Below are 11997 nucleotides of genomic sequence, written 5' to 3' on the forward strand. Positions count from 1 at the left end.
TGTCCAGTGTCTGTGTTCTTTTGCCCATCTTAATCTTTTCTTTTTATTGGCCAGTCTGAGATATGGCTTTTTCTTTGCAACTCTGCCTAGAGGGCCAGCATCCCGGAGTCACCCCTTCAGTTTCTTGGTAATTTCTCGCATGGAATAGCCTTCATTTCTCAAAACAAGAACAGACTGACGAGTTTCAGAAGAAAGGGCTTTGTTTCTGGCCATTTTGAGCCTGTAATCGAACCCACAAGTTTTATTGCTTCTTTAAAATCAGCACAACAGTTTTCAGCTGTGCTAACATAATTGCAAAATGGGTTTCTAATGATCAATTAGCCTTTTAAAATGATAAACTTGGATTAGCTAACACATGTCATGACGTTGGCCTGGGGGTAGGTTTATGACAGTCATAAATACCTCTCCCCCCCTTTTTCCTCTTCCTACCCTGCTGATGTGACATTTGAAAATCCTTTGGTTAACATAGAGATTCTGGGAACATCAGAAGGTGGGGGGAAATTAACTATATTCTGGTAATCCGACCAATGGAACATATGCGGTGGTACTTAATGAATATGATGTCAGTTCGGTTGATAGGATGACAAACTCTACAATGGAAAGTCTGCACATTGTAATTATCGGAGTCACATGGAATTGTTGTTCAATTTAAATGTTTGAATAGAAAATTATTGGTGAAGAGGTGAAATGTAATTTTAGCTTCCAAATGAGAGATTTGGGTTTTCATAATGTTAGGGCTCTGCTCAATCAGTGGCCCGCCCCTGTGAAGAGACATGGGTTATAAAACTTTTCAAAACACGCCCTCCACTATATAAAGCCTTGACGAAAATGTAACCTCCTGTTCCAAGTACGTGAGGTCTGCAGCCTCTGCGTTAAAAGGACAAATAACTAACTGTTCCGAGGATGTTAGGATGACGATCCGATATCAGAATGGTTCAGATGTCAACTACAGAACTAAGCCAACCTCAGCGTGAGCTTTGGTTGCGAATGGTATGAACTTGGAACTCTTATTCACTACAGAAGTGATACCTCCTAGCCGTTGAGTTAGCAACAGCAGCTGGAAACGTTGGCCAAGAAAGAAGAGACAGAGTATCCCGTCTACCACACAACGACGTTACTACAACGTATCCAATTTATCACCAGAGATTTCTTCAAAGGACTCGGTTGGGCAACACGGCCTTCCATCTACCACCAACCTACCGAAGCGCAGATCAGAGTAAATATTTATTGCATTTTCCTTTTCCAAATGGGCGGTAATTTAGATGCATAAGATACTGTATTTACGATAGAGACATCGCTTCTCCCTTTGTTCCTCAGTCTTACTGCGCTTTCACTCAAACCCAGCCCCCTTTTCTTTTGTGTAACCAGCTGTCATATCTGTTCCGCCCGCTAGGGACGTTTTCCTTTATGATGTAATTTGTAATCAAGGTATGATTCATTCTGTGTATATGTAATTTTGTGTGATTAGTTAGGTATTTAGTAAATAAATAATTAAACCCAATTTTGTATTGCTGATTCAACTTGTTAGCCAGGGTTCGTGAAGATAACCAAGAATTTACAACTCTCAGATGAGACTGAAATAAGGTGACGATTAATATTGACTGCTATTGATGTAAAATATTACTAGGTCTTTAAGAGTTTATTCGGAAGATAACAGCTCTATAAATATTATTTTGTGGTGCCCCGACTTTCTAGTTAATTACATTTACATGATTAGCTCAATCAGGTAATATTAATTACGGAGAAAGGATTTTATAGAATACCATGTCATATCACTTAATCCGGCATAGCCAAAGACACGGCACACAACATGCCATTGGAACGCAGGAGTGATGGTTGCTGATAATGGGCCTCTGTACGCCGACGTAGTGCAATCAGACCAAGGTTTGAATTTCATGTCAAAAGTCTTCCAACAAGTGCTACAGCAATTGGGTGTTACCCATCGCCCCTCTAGTGCCTACCACCCAGAGTGTCAAGGTGCTTGAGAAATTTTATCAGACTTTAAAGTCATGTTGAGAGCTTACCGCTTTGGGTTTGAGAAAGACTGGGATGAAGGGGTCCCTTTTGTGCTGTTTGCAGCGCGGGAAGTTGTTCAAGAATCTCTTGGTTTTAGTTCGAATGAGCTCATGTTTGGATATAATGTCAGAGTTCCTTTGAGCTTGCTGCAGGACACCACCTTAAAAACAAAAACATCTGTTGGAGCACGTTAGCACATGTGGTGCACCGATTAGCGTCACCTCGTTAGTAAGTATGTGTTACACCTGTGCTGGCTTGTCCATCGCGTTAGTCAGAAGGTGTTTCACCTGTGCTGGCCCAGGTGATATTTAAGAGCGGCTGGCACAGTGCTCCAGTTGTCTTGAGAGATCTGGAGGGTTAACACCTTTAGTTGGCTCTCCCCATTTGATTTCTAGAAAAACAATCGTTCCCCGTTTTGGATTTGCTCTTCAAGTTCGGTGTGGGTTTTTCTTCTGTTTGCCTCTTGGCAAATTTAGTGGGCTCTCATGGTGGGTGTCTTTTAGATCCCAGCTGTTGTTGCCATTCAACTTGTAGTGGACACCCCCATGAATGTCTTCCAGAACCCCTCTTAAAACTTGACCCGTTTCGTTTTGGTTGTGGTCAGTGACTCTGGTTAGGTCCACCTTTTTGAGTGACAAATAGAAAGTGTGTCCCCAGCGAGAAACTGTTGTGTGGAGAGGGTCCCTGGTTCCAGCCCATGTTGCGGCAAGGAAAGGGACAGAAGCAATATTGTTACATTGATCCGGGTCAACAGCATCAATGGTTGCTGGGGACAAAGGGAGTGAGTGGAACTGGTGTGAAATGGCTAGCTAGTTAGCGGTGCGCGCTAGTAGCGTTTCAATTGGTGACGTCACTCGCTCAGACCTTGAAGTAGTTGTTTCCTTTGCTCTTCAAGGGTTGCAGCTTTTGTGGAGCGATGGGTAACGATGCTTTGAGGTTGACTGTTGACGTGTTCAGAGGGGACCTGGTTCAAACCCAGGCTCGGGCTATGAGAGGGAAGGAAGCAACACTTACTCTTCCACCAGTCTCTGGAAGGAACCAGTGAGGTCACTACCAAGCTACCAGAGTCAAAGTCCCCTCTTGTGCTCATCTCACGGGAAACAGTTGCCGTGGGCTCGGACTCGCCTGCTGCTGTCATCCTGGCTCAGCACAACAGTGACCCTGTGTCGGCCAATGAGCTCTGTCAAGGACTATCGGGGCGCTTGGTCTAGGCTGACACCTTTCAGTGAGGGGAGAAGGATGTGGCTGGCAGCGATGCAGTGTAGTCTGTGACAAGCACGTCTTTCCAAGTGCTAAATCCTCCACTAAAATAGTCCCTCCCAGTTTGTCCAACTACATCAAATGGCACTAATGTCTCCATCACATACTGTACAGTGGGCCCCATAAGGCTGTTATACAAGCCTGTAGTGGCCAGGCAGTCCTGTCCCTGGCCAACCCCATGTCATGTGTGCGGTGCCTAGTGCTTTGTGTTCCCTTGTCTTCTTGATGCCTCAGCAGTGCCTGCAGTGAGTGCACACACAGTTGGGACTGGATGGGGCCCAAGCCTCTGTATACAATGAAATGCACTGTTTAATGCCACCAAAAATGACCAGCTGCCTCAGGAGGAAGGGAGGGTAGAAACTATATAGGGAAACACCAAATGGTTTGTGGTCTGCGTCTGCTGCCTATTCATCAATGAGGTTTGCCCATGTGTTTCACCTGTCCAGACAGAGGGTGGAGCCTGAATATTACATGCCGCAGTCTCAGGCACCAAGTGCTGACGAAGCATCCATTCACACCTTTGGTCAAACCACACAGCTGCTAAAAAGGGGTTAGAGCGACTTGTAAGAGGAAGGTTTCCGCAATCGTAATTTAGGCGGGGTACCCCTCAGTTGTTCCATTAGTCTCAACCTAGAAGCTTCGCGTCAGCAGCTCAAGGTTAGAATCGAAAGGGTTTGGGGCTGAAATATAGTGGGAGGGAGAATCACATAGCTCCATTTTGCAGCATATTGTCAGAGACGGTCTGTGTTGGATTGTGGGTTCTTAACACATCACTCAGTGCAGAATGCTGTGTTGAATCCTCAAGGAATTAGGTCTCTCGAAATCCATACTTGTCCACTGGTGGTAACTCATCAAATTAGTCCACAGCACTGCTTCAGTTAAAACACTTGACTGCATAAACCATGCAATACAAAAAAAATAACAACACTCTACAGGGCACTCAAAGCCAGGGGTTGGAACCAACAATTTTCCAATCCAAAAAATTAATTGTTTCGTTACACTGTTCCGACCAGCAAAATAAATTCTTAACCGGTTCGAAGCCCAAAAGACTACCGGTGTATATTGTTATTTTTTTAACCTGTGACAACAGGTTTTTACATTTAGCTCATTAAATGACTTCACCACCAGTGTGGCTAGAGCAGGCAGGCTAGTTTACATGCATGATGGACAGAGAAGTGTAGCCTATGGCGCAAGATGTGACTGAAATTTTGCATGTGGGGAAGAGAGAGAGGGTTCAGGAGGAGGCTTGAAGTGCTGGGCATCTTGTTATGTACATGCATTACCTGAATTAGGCCCACAGAATTATACCTACAGTAGGAGGAACGGCTTCCATTGAGGAACTAGGAACATTGAATTAGGAACATTGCCTAAACACGCACAGGCAAAGATTTTCAGCTTGCAGGTTAGACACTGGAATATGTTTGAGTGACAGAGTGAAGGCTTTGCATAGGCGCTTTCTTGCATTTTGTTGTGGGACTAGAAAAAAATGCCTGGAACGTAAAATAATGCTATTAACCGGTTCCCCTGCTTTTAAAATAACGGTTCTGTTCCGGAACAGTATGAATTACTTTCGTTACAAGTTCCGTTCTGTTTTCTGAACTGGTTCCAACCCCTGCTTAAAGCTGGAATAAAGAACTAGCCTTGCGCAAGCCTTATCTTGAAAACAAAATAGTGATGCGTGTGTAGGCAGATTAATTAAAATCACAATTACCGATTTTGTACTAGAATTAGAAACTATGACGCTCATTCAAAATGTCTGACTTGACGTCGGTACAAGTACTTTAATTCAAGCTCAACTTACTACATAGTGGAAGTATGGTCCCTAATGAAGTCATTCAGAGGAGTTACTAAGAAAAGCTTCCTCAGTCACTGTTTCTTTCTTTCAGTCAAGTCAAGACTTTGTGTTGGGAAGGGGGAAAAAGTGGCGTTTGATTCCGACTGCTCCGAGGGAGACTAGGAGGGATTTTTTTTTGGCAGGTCCTCCGTCCCACCATTCCTGTGGTTCCGTATGAGTTCACGGAACACGGAGCCGAGTGGCCAGAAATAAACTGTTTGCTCATGCGTGGGTGCAATGAAATAGTTCAACACCCAAACGAGAGACAAGGGCTCTTTTCTCTTCTGCTAGACAGGACGGGGGACTAGGACTTTTCCTCTTCAGAAAAACAGCTGGAAGACGAAGAGGAGGGTTGAGGCTGGGGAGACCTGAGCAAATCTGGAGTGTTGGTCACTGAAGAATGGGGGTGTCTGGGAAGGAGTGGTGGTAGTAGTTTCTGAGCAGGGGTGGTGAAGTTGGAGGTTCAGCTTCAAATTCCACTTCAGCCACTACTACCTTTAACTTTATAGTTACTATGTTTTCTACTAATCTATCCCATATATGTCTATCTTGGATGACATGTAGCTTGTATCAAAATTACTTTTATTAAAAAAAACAATATCCTGTTTGGCCACTGGAACTTCAGGGGTTTGCAGTAGCAATGATTTCCAGCTGTTCACTAGTGCAGTACAATACACTATTACCCTGGTTGTCCCAGGTAGACAAAAAGGGCACCCCTAAAATACAAGACATTAAAGAGGACCTAACATAACTTCATATTATTTCCCTTCACCATGGCTTCGTTCTTCCATTGGAAAGCCCTATTATATCCTCTGCTGTTACTTCCCAACTATGTTCCATGCCCACGTTCCTAGACAATATCCCCATCATCGGAACCCATTCACGACTTCAGCAAGGAATGCCGTTTTCCGTCCATGGTTTTTCATCAGCGGTGAACGCAGGGAAGCATGACGTTAGGCCTGGGCGATAAAAATTCAAACATAGGTGATTCATGATAGCTATATTTTTTTAATTCTCTAAATAAGCTTTGTTGCATAACTAAAGGTCAATACACTGCATCTAAAACAGAAATCAGGGCTTATATAATTATACCTAGGCTAAATATAAACCAAATATTTTCTGCTTTTTTGCAATAAGTTGGTCTATAAAAAGCCATTTTTGTTACAAATTTAACCAGAACCATGCACATCCACTAAAGACCAAATTCCATGTAGCAGATATTATAGAACATTAACACAGGTCTCACAAACAATCTCAAGCCCACCTGCTAGTATGTAGCCAGCTGATCTTTATTTTCAAGTCTAGCCAAATTGGATCTATTTGCTTGCTAACAAGGTAGAAGTGTTATGAATACATCCTCCAGTCCATTTGAACAACATAGCATGTGAACTTTGTTTAAATGTGGAAATCATGTGGCCTACGTGGAAAAGATGCTAATTTCTCATATTGAGAACAGGTTGCCAATTCCTTATCTAAATGTGTATTTTTATGCTCATTGCAAATGTATAAAACAGACGGCTAGCGCATAAGTCTGTGGCTAAATTGCTGCTAGAGGTATGTGGTACGCAATGACGCTTGCGACGGAAACGGAGCATACATTTTCCACAATCATGTTTATTATTACTCCCGTTTTAGTAGGGTCTGCTCTGTTCTACATTTTGGGAGTTCAAACATAAAGTGTATCATTAGAAAGGTTATGTTCTCTACTATTACAGTACAAGAATGTCTCAAAGCGTTTTGGCGTCCATATGACCGATTCTGTTGGCTCAAATGCAAATAGTGAGTTTAAACTGCTTATTGTCAGAGGAAGAAGTGATTATTTTGTCTTTGTTGTGAGTGGCAGAGGGAGGGGCTTGGTGTCTGTGTGCGAGTGGTAATGTGCACAGTGCACACAGCACAGAAGGAGCGAAGGAGATGAGGCCAAAAAGTTAAACACGCATAAAAACCTTCATTCTTGCGATACAGGCATTTGGAAAATCGCGCTAAAACTTACATTCAAATGAATTTGATAAAATCGCCCAACCCTCCATGACATCTGAAATGAGGTGACCAGCAGCAGATTATCATTAGGCTACAACATGCAGTGAACCAATCTATTGAGAAAGGTGCCAAGAGGAGCCTGGTCCCAGGTCTGTTTGTGCTGTCTTGCCATTCTGTCGTCGGAATCACAATGACCATTGCATAGGAGTTAACAAGACAGCACATACAGATCTGGAACCAGGCTAGAATAAGATCAGACAAAACCAGTTCCTGACAAGTCCTCATGATATGGACAGTGTGGTCCTTACAAGTAAAGACACTATGGTCCTCCTAATGCTACTTGACAGCTCCCTGAGGTGGCTATGCCATCATGTCTGTGCCACACTGAATCATCATCCTCGTCTCATCAACTTTTGAATGAGCAAGCGGCGCTACCAACTCTGAACCAATCCAGCTGCTCGTCCCCTGCGGTACTAGAATGGTGAAATGACACTGCAGACAATCTCAAATACGACAGCCCTCCATTTTGCCCATAGAAGAGGACTACGGTGTTCTTAGCATTGCTTCTTAGTACTGACCAACAGAGCACCTGTTCATTTTTAAGTGGATATTCCTGGACATATAGACACTGATGTTAGCCTAGATAGTAATAGGCTGAACATGACAGCGGAGGATAATAGGATAATGGAACGTGTAAGCGTTGCATTCTCTTTTTCAATAAGAAAAATACGTCTGCTGTGCTTATCACACCGGGAGGGAGATTGAGAAAAAAGATTCTGAGCATGAAGGAGGGAGGGAAGAGAGAGGGTTAGTAGAACTAGAAAAGAATAGAAAAACACGTCAGGACTGAGCAGTGCCACAGCACAACAACAAAAAAACAATTAGGTAAAATGACTTGAACAGAGGTAACTTCCAGATTCGATCAGCACAACAATAGGTCTGATAATCTTCCGTAGAAATTCAATGTTGAAATCGCAATGAAATTAAATGTCGGTAAAACTTTCTTTGGATTGTTAGTCTGTAGAGCATCTACAGACTATCTGCTAGCCCTAACCTTAAATCTTACCCTGGGTTTTCCAAACTCTGTCCTCGGGACCCCAAGGGGTGCGCGTTTTGGTTTCTGCCCAAACACTACACAGCTGATTCAAATGATCGAAGCTTGATGATAAGTTGCTTATTTGAGTCAGCTGTGTAGAGCTAGGGCAAAAAATCTAAATGTGCACGCATTGGGGTCCCGAGGACAGAGTTTGGAAAAACCCTGTCCTAACTTTAACCCTTACCCTAACTCTTGTTGTAAAACGAACCGTTATCTTAGCAAGCTTAGCAACAGAGAGTATGACCATCTTTAGAGCATCTACAAATGGTTTATCCAAATAAAGTGTGACCTCATCCAGTGACTAAAATGAATCCCCCTCTCCCTTAACCTAGTCACACACACTGATCATCAGTCTTTTGGCTCTTGACTTGCTGTGACAAGCAGCAAATAAGTTGCATCACTTTGTCCGGGGAACAAAGCAGCCTCTTCATGCAGTGAAATAAGTAGGTACATTCTGGATTCCTTTCATTAGTACAGTACATTACAAATAGTTGAACCTTTCCACTCAACATAGATCTTCCAGCTACAAATTAACCCCGCGAGGGCCACATACATCAATTTCTACCACAAATATGCATATTTTTCCAACCTTCTCACAACAATAAAATAGACATCAAAATCTTAAATCTGCCTGAGACTTTTTTGAATTCATTTAACCCGCCATCCACACTTCTGTGTCTGAAGACATTACAATGAACATAACAATGTGATTCAGACAACCATACACTTGATATCAGTGTAGACAGAAAGAAACACCAGGATTTTAGGTTTAATTCCCAGGGCAACCCATACATAAAATGTAAGTATGACTATAAATCACTTTGGATTAAAAAAAGCATCCTTTGATCTCAGTGTACATCCAACTAGGGCTTGGGAGTGACCCACCTAAGAACTTCATACAGTCCGTCAATAATGTTTCCAAATTTATATTGAACAATAACAGGGGCTGTACTGCATTAAAACGTCCTCATATAACTGGGAGAACACAGTGCAAAGAGAGGCTGAGAGAGAGGCAGCCACTGCCCACTAGAAACTCTGATGGGAATCCCATGTTGCGGTGTGTATATGCGTGTTGTGTAGGGGGAAATGATAACATATCCATCTTTACAGACGGTTTCTCAATGTGTATTAAGGCAGTGCCGACTGACAGATGTGGTCCTGGCTATACAGCTGTAGACATTGGATCAGTACACACACAGACACAGTGTTTATTCTCATCATCACACCACACTAGCCAGCGCTCCACTCTATTTTTCATGAGCCGGTTTGGTTGCCAGGGTGTTTGTTTCCATGACCACATACCAACCTGATGCAACAAACCAGACCACCACCACCCCTAACCGATTTAACCCCACAGTAGAACACTGGAATCGTGTGTGATCTGGTGTCCTATTCAAAGATGCCAGGCCAGCTAATGCTATGACTTCATCGTTGCCATGGCACATTACACCGACTCTGGCAATGGGCACGGTTAACCCTTCGCTGTCTGTGGAAGGACGTAAGGTAATGACATGAGCAATACCTTCAAATGTGTGTATGTGTGAAGTGGCACCAGTGCCAAAATCACTAATCCTCTCCCGGCCAACTTCAACGGAGCATCGCCATTATCCACTTAAAAATGGACAGTCAAGATGGAGATAGTGTGTGTGTCGGTGTGCCTACCTGGGTTATTGGCCTCTCCCTCCAACACGTGAAGCTCGGTGCAATCAGCCAGGCTGTGCTCCAGACACAGCTGAAGGAAACGGGCCTGGGTCTGCGACACCCGCTTCAGCAGCGACAGCAGAGCCACCGTCTGCTCACACTCGTTCCACCCCTTAAACCAGCTTCCCAGGATGCCCACCTGGTCGCGAAACATCATGGTCTGGGGCACAGGCACCAGGCCGAACAGGGAAACCAGTTAGCGACCTTCCTGGTGTCACGGGAGAATTGAGTTAACTTGGTGCTCTGGTGGTTAAACTTTGGTCAAAGCTTGTGATGGATGTGCTCTTCTTTTTGCCTGTTTTTGTTGTTGATGTTGAGTGGAGCAGAAATATGTACTTTGAGCAGGAGGGGTTTGAGCTGTTGTGCTCAGTTCAAGTGGCGTAGCATCATCCAGGCTTTTAGAAAAGCAGGTGTACTGAAGTTTCAGCTTGAGGGGAGTGGTGGCAAGGTGCTCTCCTAGGTGCATCTGCACCAGGGGGTATTAACATTCAGACAGGAGAGTTGGCTTTCCTCCTGCACTCTGCGCTGTCACACCAGCATTACTTTTGTTGGCATTTTCCACAGGGATCCCATTTAGATCTGAAATGATGGAAATAACTGGTTGGGAGACACTGTCACACATGGTCTGTCAGTAACACACACACACAGCTTGGCATCCAAAACCCATCTAGTAAAGTCTTTACCGACTGTGAACTCCAAATGCAGAGGAAATGTGACAGCCAACACTGCTCTCTGCAGACTTGAAATAGGCTGTTATTTAAAAACCATTTTACATTGAAACCAGGAGATTAGTGACACCCATTGCCTACTGAAACAAAGCCTGTATGCGTCATACTTCTCATTTAAAAGTAGCCCTCTCTCAGTAGTAATTGGCGCAACATCCCGACTGGTAGGCTATTTCCAAAGAGAAAAGCGCCAGTCCCTTACATTATAATGTTACAGACAGCTATGTTCAAAGGGTCCCTGCTGTAAGCTATATGATAAAGCATAAATGATTGCTTTCCACCACACATTGCCTCGAAAATAGCCTGTAGACTGTATACTCGGTAGACTGCCAACTAGGCGAAACTGAAAGTACCCTGAATGAAAAGACCGCATTTTTTTCAAAATATTACCTTACAAATAGGTCCATGTCAGCACTAACAGGTCTCAAACGGTCACTTTGCTTCATCAGCACTGGGGCAATCATGTCGCAATCATTGCCCTACACGAGCACCGAGGATAGGCTAGATCTTTTGTAAAAATGTGGAGGTGATGCGATTCGGCGCGAGGAAAATGAATCGGGATCTACATTAAATAATTGAGGAGTCTCAAATGCCCAATCTAGAACATTCCCAAAAATGTGACCAATGCTTAGCTATGTTACACTGTAATGCAATACATATTCAGTCTAGTTTCCATAAACTCCTGAGAGCCAGACCCAAGCGTTAAGCATTTCCTCGCAAATTAAACGTCCAGCTGGACACATTGTATTCCCCCTATTAAAAAGTTAGCCTACTGTATCACCGTTTTTTAAGTTAGCATATTTTCTATTACCGATGTAGCCTACTGGACAGCCAACTCGGCGAGAGCAGTTCAGACAAGATAGTCGACAAATATATTCCAGAACTTTGGTAAAAAAATGGCAAAGAAAATGTTTAAAACGTTACTCACTTCCATGCACAACTGCATCGGTGGTGTTGATCGCAAGACGGGGCGCAACAAAGTTTTAAATTGTGGGCAGCGGTGCCCCTTCACTCTGCATCTGTGTGTTTTGCCATCTTGACTTAACTTTTTCTCCTGCAGTTAGGTTACTCGTGTTGTACCAGAGGAGAGACTCGGCATTGCTTTCCACATGCGAATAATTAACCCGAAGCATTACGTCAGGGGCTTGGCAGCACAAGGAAGCACAAAAATAGATAATGGGGTTAGGGACAGATCACATAGCCTACCAGCAACCGAGACGACAGAGGGATTAGCATGTTTTAGAAAGGGGAAAACAGTTTTCCATAGCGAAGAGGACAAAATCAAAAGAAGAGTGAAGTTATGTGTGAATATGCAACAGGGGCGGGAGTTGCCTCAGTTTGTCCCGTTCACTTATCTGTACAATACTTTCACCTACATATGCAAA

General features: G+C 43.6%; 1 protein-coding gene across 4 annotated transcripts in view; it reads right to left on the reverse strand.

Moving 5' to 3' along the window:
* Window positions 1-11750, reverse strand: part of LOC139553141 (protein Smaug homolog 1-like) — a 105823-nt gene extending 94073 nt beyond the window's left edge. For all 4 annotated transcript variants that reach the window (XM_071365105.1, XM_071365103.1, XM_071365104.1 and 1 more), the window contains exons 1-2: window positions 11541-11750; window positions 9849-10466 (exon numbers count right to left, since the gene is read on the reverse strand). In XM_071365105.1, the coding sequence (XP_071221206.1) occupies window positions 9849-10044 (196 nt within the window). In that variant the 5' untranslated portion in view covers window positions 10045-10466; window positions 11541-11750. The remainder of the gene's footprint in view (window positions 1-9848; window positions 10467-11540) is intronic.
* Window positions 11751-11997: the final 247 nt, after the last annotated feature.

The sequence above is a fragment of the Salvelinus alpinus genome, chromosome 25, assembly GCF_045679555.1.
Source record: "Salvelinus alpinus chromosome 25, SLU_Salpinus.1, whole genome shotgun sequence".
Classification (NCBI taxonomy): Eukaryota; Metazoa; Chordata; class Actinopteri; order Salmoniformes; family Salmonidae; genus Salvelinus; species Salvelinus alpinus.